Source organism: Oryzias melastigma, linkage group LG9 (assembly GCF_002922805.2).
Source record: "Oryzias melastigma strain HK-1 linkage group LG9, ASM292280v2, whole genome shotgun sequence".
Classification (NCBI taxonomy): domain Eukaryota; kingdom Metazoa; phylum Chordata; class Actinopteri; order Beloniformes; family Adrianichthyidae; genus Oryzias; species Oryzias melastigma.
The window spans coordinates 17,855,062-17,869,005 of NC_050520.1; the positions used below are offsets into that span (position 1 = coordinate 17,855,062).

General features: G+C 36.1%; 1 protein-coding gene across 3 annotated transcripts in view; it reads right to left on the reverse strand.

The window, feature by feature from the left end:
• The window catches only part of pcsk5b (proprotein convertase subtilisin/kexin type 5b), a 65,362-nt gene that overhangs the window by 23,167 nt on the left and 28,251 nt on the right, over positions 1 to 13,944 (reverse strand). For all 3 annotated transcript variants that reach the window (XM_036213534.1, XM_024275268.2, XM_024275267.2), the window contains exons 10-15: positions 9,274 to 9,377; positions 7,936 to 8,053; positions 2,846 to 3,034; positions 1,926 to 2,062; positions 1,728 to 1,853; positions 1,505 to 1,607 (exon numbers count right to left, since the gene is read on the reverse strand). In XM_036213534.1, the coding sequence (XP_036069427.1) occupies positions 1,505 to 1,607; positions 1,728 to 1,853; positions 1,926 to 2,062; positions 2,846 to 3,034; positions 7,936 to 8,053; positions 9,274 to 9,377 (777 nt within the window). The remainder of the gene's footprint in view (positions 1 to 1,504; positions 1,608 to 1,727; positions 1,854 to 1,925; positions 2,063 to 2,845; positions 3,035 to 7,935; positions 8,054 to 9,273; positions 9,378 to 13,944) is intronic.

Genomic DNA, 13,944 nt, shown 5'->3' on the forward strand with positions numbered 1-13,944 from the left:
TTCATTCATCAATTGCTCCCTGTGGTTGCAGAAAAGGGCAGCACACCTCTAAAGTGGGCTAATAATAAGTTGCAGCGCGGCTTGCACATTCTCATGCACCTGCATCAGTCTGCCTTTTATTAGCATGGAGACAAGCTGACACAAAGGCAATTACCATAGACTTTGATCCTAATGAGATCCTAAGGGCACACACAAATGTACACACTGCTGTGTAAAACAGACTGCACCTCCTTTACATTCAAAGCTTTTCGGATCGGGCCGTAATTGAAAGCCGTCTGGTACTTCTCTTTAAAATACAGTTTCATTTAACACATTAAATTCCTTTCTTTCTTCTATTATTTTCTTTTCGTTTAGCTTTCCTGTACATTTCCGACGCTCCCACGTGTTGTAAAAGTACATTGAACCGGCTGTGTGTAAATAAGGTGCAACACAAATGAAACTGCTTTGCCTTAAAGGGATGAAAATAAGACTTCAGCTAAACAATATTAGCTGCTAAAGTGTTTAAAAATTGTGGTGTGTTGCACAAAGTCGTTCTTTATTTTGCAAAAAATGTAGAACTTCTCTATGGAAACGAAAAATCTCTCAAACAAAAGAGATCAATCTTTAAGATTTCCAAAGAGACAAACATAAAACATCAAAAGTCAATCATTCCAGCTGTGGAAATTTGGTGAAAAATGAAAACATTTTTGAAAAATCTACAAAGAAGTTTTACTTTTTTTAGCCTTTTCCAGTAATTTCAAAGATTACCCATGAAGCCTGAAACTGACAAAATTATATGCAGACAATTCAAGTGACAATTTTGTATTAAAGGTTATATTTAATTCATATCTTTAAACTCCCACTCTGATCATCTTTAGATCCATTTTTAAAGTGTTCCCAATTTTAATAAGGATTGTTTTAATGCATTTTTTTAAACTGTGTAATTTTCTAGGACATAGTTTCTGCAGAGCGGCAGTAGTTCATTAGAAATTTTGCTTCTGAGTTGTGGGAGGGACTGTTGGTGTGGAGCAAGCCTGCCCCCACTTCACATTATCCATTTGTTCACATTGTCTCCCGCTAGCTTACAGCTCCTCACACTTCCAATGTAACATTACTGGTGCAACAAAAAAGGCGAACAATACTGGAGCTCTGTCAGACAAGGAAAACAAAGATGTGCGTGGATCTGTTTGTTTGATGCAGTGTGATACATCAGAATAGAGCAGAGTAAGGAGTTTGTGGCCGCTACAGCCTTTTTTTTGACAGCACTTTTTAGTCTGATTCGCTACAATCTGAATACAGAAATAATCATAAATGCAGTTTTCTTTATATATATCTCCACCTTCACGAGTTCCTGACACCAAAAACACCATTTTCACTGGAGTGAGTCTTTGATTAAGTCCAGTTTAGCATTGCAGAGAAGTTTTCTAAGAACGTACTTGGTAAGATGTTGAACAAAAGGTTAAAACGTAAAATCAGAAGGAGATAAAGATCTCTTGTATTTAATAAGGTGGTAAAGGAGTCTGACCTGGTGTTGTTTTTGAACTTGAGGAAGTAATGCAGACAGTTAATGCACTGGTAGGGTCCTGGGCCCTCACAGCCGTTATCACTGCACTCAGAGTCACAGGGTCCTGAGCAGAAACAGAGGTTTTGTTAGCTCACATCTGTGAACTGCTTCCATCATTTGTCTTTTTTTTGTGGAAAATTTAGAAAAACCAATAAAAACACCTTGCACAGGATTGATCACCTACCGTTGTATTCCTCTGTGACGTCGTCTTCAGGGGACGGAACCGCAAAGCGAGGCTTTTCGACGTGTGGGGACGAGTATGGGTTCACAGAGGTTCCGTATAGCACCAACGACCATTCTTTCAGCTTGCCTGAGAAAAATAAGTTTTGTAAAAAAATAATCCTGTATGCAAGCTTTCTAAACTTATTTACAACTTCATTACCAGGCACTTTCTGACTGCGAAGTTGAGAAGGTGAGTCGTAGATCTCTAGGACCCAGTCGCCGGCTGCCTTCTCTCCCCAGCAGTGTGTGGTCATAAACTCCCAGTTCTTAAAGCCCTCCATGGAGTGATCAAACAACCTGTTCATCAATAATACAAACCAGTTTATATGATATATACCAACCCACACAAATAAAAACAAATCCCACTATAATATCTAATTAGCTACAGATTTACCACAGCTTTTAATGAAACGTTATTAATAAAAAAGCTTTGCTTCATATTTGTTGAAAAGGGGATATTCAACATCCAGCTTTCTTTCATCTCAAATAATAATAATAATAAAGATTGTGTAGCTACAAAAATGCAATTAGGAATGCAGATCAAATCAGTCTAGAAGCTGATTGAATAGGAACATGTTGTCACACAATGATGCACATGTGAGAGATGAAGGACTCGAGCAGTTTATACATCATCTCTGCTTCTGACAGCCCAATTAATGCCAAGCATCACAACACATTGCTCTTCTCTACTGTTATAGCCTGTCATTTGTATGTAATGTGTTTTGCAGCCCTGTTGCTTTGCGAGTCACTGATTAGCTTTTTTAATTACCCTGTAGGCAAGTTTAAGTTTGCTTTAGACAACTTCAACACAATAAGAGCCGAGGGCAAAAACAGACACAGCCTCCAAGCAGTCACCAATCTGAGGGGAAACTATCTGAATTTTAGACTAAAATTGATTTATTTTCCTACCTTTTTAATCCACTTAAGAGTTTGTTTGTCATGTGTCTCATTTTTAAGTCATGATAACTCAAAAAATTAGCAAATGACTAAATAATAAATGCTTCCAAATGAAAACACAAACAATAGAATGACAGATAATTAAAACCCTCATGATTGTTTTATTTATTTTCAGTTCTTTACCTGTTTGCAAGCAGCTGAGACTTGGTCCCTGAGGGTGACGTCAGGTTGATTGACAAGTCACCGCGACGAGGGTGTGTGATTGTAATGCGTACAACCACATGCTCCAGGTAAATCACATGCTGGTTGGGGTTGTCGGCACATCCAGTTGCCTTGTACACTGAACGAACCACGTGCTCCGGACGGATAGTTCTGCATGACAATGAAGGGAGAACAAATCTGTTAGACAAAAAGCTTCACAAACAAGGAAAATAAAAGAGAAAAAAATCATTCCTATTAAAAATTAGGAGCCAGATTTATAGAAAATTGATTTATTAAGTCAAGTAATTTGACTAAATTACAATCACAACAGATTAGATTAGGTTGGGTAATTTCATTCAGCTTTGGCTGCTTTGTTCCCCTCCACAGAGACCTTTGACTCTGTTTAAACAAAGCAACGTCACTTAATATCAAACCTCCTAAAACAATCAGACGTGTGGCTTTTCACCCAAAAGGAAACACAGCAACGACTCCTAACATTTTACACTTCTTGCCAAAGAAACTAAAAACACGAGCAGGATAGGAACGACAAAGTACATTATTTATTCGGTCTGCTATGCACGGCTCGCAGCTGGACTGGACGGCCAACACAAACATCTAATGGTCTCCTGAAAAACATCTGTGGTATGACTTAAATACGACTGCGACCAAATACAGCTCTGCAGAAGGAATCGCTGAATCCAATGCAGACGGTAAAAGACTCAACACACAGAACACAATGTTTACTGTTAGAAAAGCTAGGAAGTTCCTTTTATTTGTAGAAAATAAATGTAGAATGTAATTCCAGTTTGTAAGGAAAGATTATGTCATCTAAGGTGGTTTATTCAAGAGGCAATTTTTCAAAATAATAGTGACAATATTATCAAAAAGTTACTCTATTAACCAGTTACAACCCACTTGTAGACATATTTTCTTATATCATGCTGCTGTTAATTCTGCAGAAAAAATACCTCGAGGTAAATATTAGCTGCTTTAAATCAAGTCCAGTAAAAACACACAAAAAAATCACATTTTAACACTTGTCGTGATGACTGATTGCTCCAAACTCAGTGACTTATTTCATCATTAAAGTGTTCTCCTTTGATTATTTATATGAAATAAATCACACAAAGTTTCTGTTTTCATTGACATCATAAATTTGTTCTGTAAAAAGTCAACCTTGGTCACTAGGATTCATTTGACAGTTTTATTTTGCTGAAATTAGCAACCTTAGCTTGTTATGTTTCAAGTTAATTCTGCATAAATACAGCGGTTAAACAACATTTAAGAATCAAGTAAACTGAAAAGTTTAATATAAAAACGGCTTACCAACAAGCATGTTTGTAGAAATAAACCACACTGTTAAAATGACCTTCTGAGGATCATAAAGTGGAAAAAAACAACTTTGGCCATTTTATTTCAAAGTTCAGAATGGACTGTATACATGTACAGGCCGAGCAGAGTGAGGCCAAAGTCTATCAAGCAACTTGCATAAGTTTTATGTACTTTTTAAAATGTAGGAATCCACCGCATGTCAACATCGCTATAGACAGCCACACACAGTCAATACAGTATGGTGAGAGTTTCAGAGTTTTAGAAAACTAAGGGGGCAAAGGAGACATCTGTTCAAGTGAAAAATACTTCTACCCCTTCCAAATGTGCTTCTAAAATTGGTTTATAAACGTCATCAAAAGAAAAAATGAATGAATTTTTATTTATGTCATGGTTTTGTTTACCACTGGGCCACCAAAGCGCTTTAGATCAAGAAGAAAAAGTACAACATTTCACAAATTAAGAACAAAAGTATAAAAAATTCTAGGCCTCAAAGGCTGGTGGCCTACATGTTTTTAAACCAACCTGCCATTGAAGCTCCTTACTGGATAAACACACCTGATCCAGGTAATCAACAGCAGATAAAGCAGAGTTTCCTGGAAAACTAGCAGGAGGTCGCCTCCCGAGGCCTGGATTTGGACAGTCCTGTTCCAATTTCTCTACAAATTGGAACAAATATGAAGAGTGCAGCTGTGTGAACGGACAGCTGTTGTGTGTCGATTTGGTTTCTTATCCACTGCTTAGATGTGAAAGACCAAGTTTGCACATGTAGGAGTACATACTGAAATATGTATTTTTATATTTCACCCTCTAAAGTCAAAGAAGTTATTAGGAAACCCATTTTACAGCTTAAAACCTTAAAATGACAACAAACCAGACTGTACATGTGCTTCTTGAGACCCCCAGTTTACTGGAGCAAAACCAGCAAAGACACCGACAACGCTTCAGTCTGAAGTCAGTGAGCTCTCCGCTGAAAGGAGACCAGATTAGGACCCAAGTTCATCCAACTCAGAACGGGGCTCAGGCTTCCAGCGGCATCAACAATAACAAGCTGTGAAGACCTGGCTCTCTCATGTAAGAGTTTGTGCGTGTGTGCACATAGTGAAGGTCTTATGTGAAAACCACCCTGCCAGAACTAATGCTTGGCCCCTATCAAGGTACAGCTTGCACAACCGCACTCTCCAACATGTGCCAGGAAAAACACGGGGGACAGAGAAATATGAAAAGAAAAGAAAGACACTAAAAGAGAGAAAAACGAGAACTTGCTAAGACAAAGAGGAGGAAACTACAAACAAATCTGCTGCACAGATTTACAACAATCTTTGCTTTTGCTGCACTTTTTAATCAACAGGGGGCTGACAAAAGCAGCTGTTACAGAAACTTTTTCTAATGACATTTTTGAAGATATTTTAGAACCATCCTTCACATGTACACATGAGCCGGTTCTAACAGAACTCAGAAGCGCTTCTGCACAATGCAGATGAACTGCTGCCTTCTTATGCAACAGCTTCAGATAACAGTTCTAAGTGTAGCAACAGACTGCGTTACTTTCTTTTTTTTTTCAAGTTACTTCAGAGTCCATAAAGCTTTGTTGACCTATGATTCACAGACGCTCTAATTTTAATTTTAAAATGCAGGGAACAAATTTCACACACATCTAATTGGACTTTAACTTAACCGTTCCCCGTTAGATCACAACATCTTCTGCAAACATCACAGTCCACAAAGATTCCTCTCTAACCTTTCTCAGTCTGTCCATCACCACAGCAAAGAAAAAGGGGGCTCAAAGCGGATCCTTGCTGCACTCCCGCCTCTGCCTGTCACATCCACACTAACATGTGGTCCTATGTTCCTCCTTTTTTTTTGGAAAAATGTGTTAACCACTACCATTTCCATTCTTTGGACAAAAGTTCACCACCATCTGCCCTTCTGCATTCCTCTGTACGATTTAAATAGATTTATTGCTTTTTTAAACACAGCTCTACAGGCTGATTTTTCTGGAATTCAGTTAGTAAATTCATGGAAATGCAGCGTTTCTCAATCTTGGTCCTCAAGTATTTCTTTTCTGCATCTTCACTCTTTTTTTTTTACCATATTTACCAGCTGATTCTGCTCATCACCAGCTATGCAGACATAATAAGTCCAAGGTATTTGAATCAGTTGATTTAAACAGGGAAACGTTTTAAAACATTCATTGTAAAAGTACAGCAAGACCAAGGTTGGGGAAAACACTATTTAATTTTAGAGATTCAACCCTTTAACTTTCAAAATGGATAGCAACAGACTTAAGAAACTTTATTTTTGCAACTATAGTACTCCTTTTTCTGAATAACTACTATTAAAAACATGCTGTGATTTATGAGAGCATTGCTGCTTTATTTGAACATTCTTCCCTAACAATTGAAATGTAAAGACACATTTATTTCTGTACAACTGGCATATACCACTTCTTGTGTTGCACAGCTGCAAACATTCATCCAATTTTCCAAAGAAAATATTTCACCCAAAAGGTGTAGGCTGCAGGCGTGGCTTTGCACAAAGCCTGAGACTGGAGTATGATCAGCAATGGAACTTTTAAACATTTTTTTAAAAAACAATTTAAAGGAATAAAAGTTTGTATAGTACAGATGTCATTGGTTAATATTTTTGCTACAATTAATCAAATGATGACAAAAATTTGACCCTTTTATTTCTAAATGAAATGAAAATTTTTATTAGCTTATACAAAGCTAAGTTATTTTTGTATCACAGTAGGAATATGAAAAAAAGTCAGAAGCACAAAATTCAAAACTCTGGCCGTAATTAAATAAATGCAACATTATAGTAAAATTACTATTATTTAGCCTAAACGATGAAATAGCTTAAATAACAGACCCATAAATGGACTATAGATGTTTAAAGCCAACTTAGTAATTAAATTTGAATCATTTTTTAGAATTTGAATTTACATTGGCTGAACGTTTATCGAAGGTTCTTGTTTGCTAAAGTACAGAGCCACACTTCTTAGCTCGCTCAAGATGATTGAACCCTTTTAATACTAGTCTGGGTTAGTTCCAGAAGGGAGTTAGAATGAGAGCACCTAAGCTTGAAGACATAAACCTGAGTTTATTTTAAAAAGAAAACTCGAGAAAAACTGAAACTTGATCAGACAGACTTTATGCACCACAGGAAACCAACTCTAGTTTTGTTTTTTGTTTTTTCCTTTTTTTGTATTCAACATGTTTAATCATGCTGAAACAAACACAGGTGAATGAATATACTCAGAATTTTAGTCTTGCTTGATTTTATAAAGGGGTTTATACGTTTTGCTAACTTAAAAAATTAATTTTAAAAAGCTAATTAAAGGATTAAAACAGTTTTTTTGTTTGTTTAAAGCCTTATTATTGTTTTTTATGCATAGTTAGTAAACAAAAGTGTGTTACAATTTCAGTTAATGCTTTAAAAGCACAATAACCTTGACAAAACCTTTAAATCAATTTAAAATTGTGAGAATAGTTATAATTAGTTGGTAAATATCTACAAACTGAAACATTTTAAATTTCAAACTGTTGGGTTGTATTGAAGCGCCTCCTCTGCGGACTGTTTTTAAAAACGTGAGCCTCGTCTGCCTCAGTGTTAGCAGAAGACTGATTGTTTTTGTAATGACTCCTCAACATTTATGGCGCGATTTAAAACTGTGATTTATGACTCGCATGTCTGAAAGTCTGATTGCTCATTTGTTTGGCCTGACACAAAAATGCTACCTGATTTGTCGATCTGCACTCTCCACACAGATATGCTGTGCCGGGACGTGCTTCCATCGCTCCGCCTCCTTGACCATGGCCTCCGCATCCATCAGGCCGAAGCCGTACAGATGACTGACTGCAGGGAAAGTGAAGTCACAAATTATTATTTTCCCAAGGAGTTTTAAAGCCAATCAATAAACAAAAAAATCTCACAAAACAGTGGAATTAAAATCCATTTTCGAACTTCAGGCCAAATTTCTCCACCCCAACATTCAATTATTAAGTTAGCATGAGCTCTAAAACTGAAATTGAGGAAAAAGTTTGGAAACCACCCAACCTAAGAGTAATTGTGTTGGCTAATCAAATATGAATTCCTTTCATTTTTCTCCACCTCCTTTCCCCTGTTCTCTCACTTGGAAAATCTCCAGACACACTAAGCCTGCAGCCTGGCTGACCCTTGTTTCACACCATCCCGGTTTCCCTCCAGGACACACAAACACACATTGGTACACATTAATAACACAGTCAAAGTTACAAAAGAGCGCCCATCACGTGGTTCCTGATAGATGGCAGCTGGCCACGGGGTGATTATGAACCCACAACCAATGACTTCTAGAAAACTTTGTCTTCAGACTTAATTTATGACAATTCTCTGTTGGCTAATGAAACTTTACATCAAAATGCTTCTTTTCAATGAAAAAAAAAGTTTAATTTAGGGTGGTGCTTAAAAGTCGGAAAAAGTTTTGAAAAACTTTTACATTTCATTTTGTTAATCATTTTAGCAGCACTAATTAGTGCAAAAGTGGAAAATATTGGTATGTATAACTTTTACACAATACAATGGATATTTTTTTTGTTGATAAAGAAGTCTGTAATATGATTTTGCTAGAGCTTTAATCCACCTGCCCTACCAGATCATAATTATTTTGAATCAAGTGTTTTCAACCAATCACTAATCAGGTATATAACCCAAACATTGCATCACCATCACTACAGTTACATTGAATTTATCTTTGTTAGCTTTTGATATCTTGATTTCACAATCATGAAAAACCATTGTCTGGTGACAGGAATTCAAAAAACGTACACAAATAGAAAAAAAAAACATAGTAAAGATCTTTGGGAAGCTTAAGAGTACAGAATGTTTACTGAAAAACACAAATCAAAAAGTGGAATTTCAATTCCAACAGTACTTCAGATTATTTGTTTTCTATGGGGAATCACTCAGCTCATTTCTGAAATAATTTTTAAAATAGGGTATAAATAATCACTTTAGACACATTTTGTCACGTCAAAAATGTTCTACAGAGAAATATGCTAACAAAATATTTAATGATAGTGTGTGTTTGTGCTTGCCATTGTAGCCAGCAGCATTAGTCTTCCAGTCGGGGGCGCTGAGATGGCCGGCTCTAGAGGTCTTCACAATGATGTGCTGAACATCTCTCCACGTCAGATCAGAACTGGAAGAAGAAGAAACACCCAAACGGCATCATTATTCATTAGCATTCCAAATCTAAAATGAATGTACAAGCACACATCGCTGAAGTGAGTCAACAGTGACTGATCTGAAGGTGTCTAATCTGCTTAAATGCAGATAAAAGGCTGCTGAATAATTCAACCTGTTGTCAGAGCGGGAGCTGAACATCCATTTAGAAACCAAAGAGGAGGTTAGACAAGGAATGGAGGTTGATGAAAGAGGAACAAAGCTTTAGAAAAAAGAGGGGCTTTAAAAACTTAGCTTAAAGAGAAACAAAGGATGCAGGATAAATTAGACAAAAAAACAAAGTGATTGACTTTAAGTGGATGATTACTGGGAGAGTAAATTACAGAGGACATGGATGGAGAGCCCAGTCGCCTGTTTATCATCTCTAGTCACTCAGATCTCACACGAAAACCATTTGGAGATGGCAGCCATGTGTCTCAGCCCCTTTGATGTCCAAACGGTGCATTAAAAGGAAAAACCAGGAAGAAGTGGGTCACTAAGTTTCCAGGGATTCCCTTCCATCTCATATGTTAGCCAGATGCTCCCCTCCACCATCTGAGACCACCAGAATTTGAAACAGTCCAAAGCTCTTAAACGAAACGTTATCGTTTGAGTTTAAAATCTAAAATCTAAATTACAAAATCAATGGAAGATACAGGGTTGTGATGAGTGGAGCCTCTAACTTTAATTTGCCCAAAGTTGAAGGAAATAACAAATTTTCATTTATCCTCCAAAAAGTAAAAAATATGGGGACTTTTTTTTTGCCAGGGAGAATTCACCAACATACCACAAATTATTTGGGCCGCCATAAAAATAAAAATAGAAATAATTTAACAAGAATAAAGTTGTAGATTTAGGGGGGGGGGAAATCATCATTTTACAATGGAAAAGTCATGTTTTTTTTTAAATATACATGCTAACTAATTTATGGTGATGTCATAAGACAATAGTTTATCAGAGGAACTCACGTGTCACTATGCATTTGAACCTCTATGTAACTATACTGCTGACGATGCTCCAATGGCTCAAGAATCTTCATCTGAGCTCTAGTGTCCTGAAAATTATTTTCAGTGTCTTTATATGTATAATAAGTCAATGTTAACTCACTAAAAGACTTATTTCTTCATTTGTGAAACCCATATAGAAGTGACCACTTACAATGCCGTCTTTGATTTCATACTGAAAAACAATATTTGTTCTTTTTTGTTGTTTCTATTTTTCTTAATAAACACACTTTTGCCCCATACATTTGTTATTTAAATCTTGCAAAATTCTTGATTTATAACTCTTAAAATTTCTACATTTATTATTGTAAAATATTGAATCTCCTATTTATAATTCTACTAATTTATTCTCATAAAGTTTTAACCTTTTTCCAATAATTTACGACTATTTTTAAGTACCGGAATTACTTTTTTCCTTAAAATTTTATGACTTAATTCTAGTACATTTTTGAATTTTTCCTCATAAAAATGTTATTCTAGTAAAAATTAAAAAAAAAAATTTAATTTCTTTAAGGCTTAAACACTTTTTACAACTTTATTCTCGTAAAAGTATGACTTTTGTTCGCATCAATGTATGAATATTGACTTTTTTTTTACTTTTTTCTCATAAAATTATTTTTTTTCCCTCAGTTTATTCTCGTAAAAGTATGACTTATTACTCAAAATTGTATAACTTTATTCTTTAATTTTTTTAAATTCTTTTTTTCATAATTTTATTCTTGAAAAATTATGACTTTTTTCATGAACTTATGACTTTATTCTTATAAAATTATGATTGTTTCTCATTATTTTACAACTTTATTCTTGTAGAATTAGGATTTATTTTACTTACAATATTATTCTCATCAAAGTACATCTTTTTTGTAATTTTATGACTTTATTCTCGTACATTTTTGAATTTTTTCTAACAACTTTTCTCTTGTAAAATTGCAACTTTTTCTCAAAACTTTACCACTTTATTCTTGTAAAATTAAATTTTGTTTCTTAGAATTTTACAATTTTATTTTTCTGAATTTATATATTTGTATATTTTTTTACTCCTTTGTTTTAGCATGACCGTTTTCCCTATAATACATTTTTCCGGGGAGGTAAAAATAAATAAATTCTAGCCGAGCATCTGTGGATAACACCTGCTTTTGTTAACTGTCTGATTCTGTAAAGACGAGTAGTTACAGACCAAATTAAAGCCTTTTGCTTAAAATGAAAATATATTTAATCACACACTGAACCTGCTTAATAACATAGATGCCAATCTAACCACAGTTCATAATTACTTGCTTTTACAGCCAGTTAATCAGACTGACTGAGCTGCTCAGTGAAGCCATTGGTGATTTTTAATGCTTCTCTCTGATAGAAGGTTAGCGTCCTGTTTAGAGAGCCACTTCACATATCATATCCTTCAATTAGCAGTGGCAACACAGCACCACCAAAGAAATAAATAAAGACATGCAGCACAGATAAGTCCTCTGAGAAGTCAGAAGAATTAATGCTCAAATCAATATTAATAGCTTTAGCTGCCACTGTGTTATTATGCTACCATCAATGTTTTATGGTCATTAATTAAAAGTGAATTTGGCATCGTTATCTAGGCCATGACTGCCTTCCCATAAACAAGCCAATACTAATTAATGGGGAAGCTCACAGATGGGAGAAGCCGGCAGCAGATAATGTACGTTTCTTGGTGTCAGTATGGACGAGAACACAGATGTGGAAATGAAAAAAAGAAATGTACTCCATAATGGCCCAGCACTTTACATCAGACAGATGATTACAAGATTATTTATCTCGTCTGTTTCTAATGAAGCTGTTTGAGACAAGAAAAACATTGAAACTTTTGAATGGGATCATGTGAACAGCTGAAAGTTAACAAACAAGAGAAGATTTTCATTCTAAAGGGAACTTTTGAAAGAGCGCTCAGGTAATGGCAGCGTGGCATGTTTATCACGGAAAGTTTGCCTACCCTCATTCACCAGATAAGCAGATACCATCAGTACTGTACAGTGTTTGTCTAAACTCTTTCCCTCTTTCATCTTGTCCTCTTTGACTGCAACAAGGAAACTGGATGAGCAGACAGAGGGGAAAGAGGGAAAGAAAGAAAACAAAGTTTGCCTTTAGGGTAATAAAAGAATGCATGGGGGCAGCGATGGAGGAGCAGAGAGAGTGACAGAGCAGAGGTGAGAGCCAGCGCATGAATAGAAAGCAGGCCGTCGAGAAACCGTGTGTGATAATCTTGTTAAAGAAACGGGCTTATGCACACAGCACTGCCTGGAAACTGGGAATATTTTCTATAGGGAGGATTTGGATGGGATTATCCAGGTTAACTGACGTGACATCGGCTCCAGTATCCGAACTGCTCGACATGTGATGATGAGCCTCATTCAGAGTCGCTGCAGCTGCAATGCACCATTTCTATTCACAAATTTCTAACAAGTTTATCTCTCTTAAAGGACTTTTAAGGGGAGCCAACTTACACCTGTGGTGCTGCAACAAATAGCAATGAGAGAAACTAAAAGCATGACTGTTAGACATTAGACACTACTTTTTTTTTCTTTACCAGTAAAGTTACTTTTTCATGACTTTCAGACTGAAACTGCAGCATCATCAAGATTTGGTGATGGATATTTAATTGAGATAATAAGAAAAATACAGCTACCATGCTGTTCATAAAATACAACTTTTGTATAAAAGTTTATTAATAAATAAACCTGCATTGCCTTACCACTATTTTTTTCTTTGATTATACCAATCAAATCCCTACATTTGATAGTGCAGATGATCAGAACCAAAACCTGTAAATGTGTTTTGCACTCCTAAAGCATGTATTAGTAATGTTGCATAAGAGATTAACCTGCTACTGTCCCAGTTAAAACAGAAAACACTGTTTACACTTTGGTGTATAGATAACCCGATCCTGCTGAAACCTGCTGTTAAAAGAGAACAGGACAAACCACAACCAGGAAAGTCGAAATAATCTCACTATAGTGCTTCACTTATAGCAGGGGTCCCCAAACTACAGCCCACAGGCGGGATCCAGCCCTCCTTCACATTTGGCCCTGAACACTATAGATGCATGATTTTTTTTTTTTTTTCCAGTCAGACCCACATAACGTGACTTTTTATTCCACTCTTCTGCAGTCTGTGCTCCAATCCGGTTATGTGTGGCTTTCTCTAAAACATTTAATGTTTAAGTTTAGATGCATCCTGCATTTTTTACACTTCTTTTGTTAGCCTATAAACTGACCCTGACCCTGATCAGAGAAGAAAACCGCTATGTGGGCCTCACAAGAAAAAGTTTGGGGACCCTGACTTAAAGTATTATCCTACGTGCCTCAGCATGACGCGTTCAAGTGACTATAAGAGTATACGGGTTCAAAACTCTCTCGTTCATGCAAGTTTTTAAGCGTACAAATCATGCAGCCATTGAACGCACATTAAAAGTTAAACCAGTTGAACTTTGACCAATCAAGGACTCTGATATGGTAGTGATGTATGGATGGCGTCCCCTTTATTTGATCATTTTTGATCAAGGAGAAGAAACTA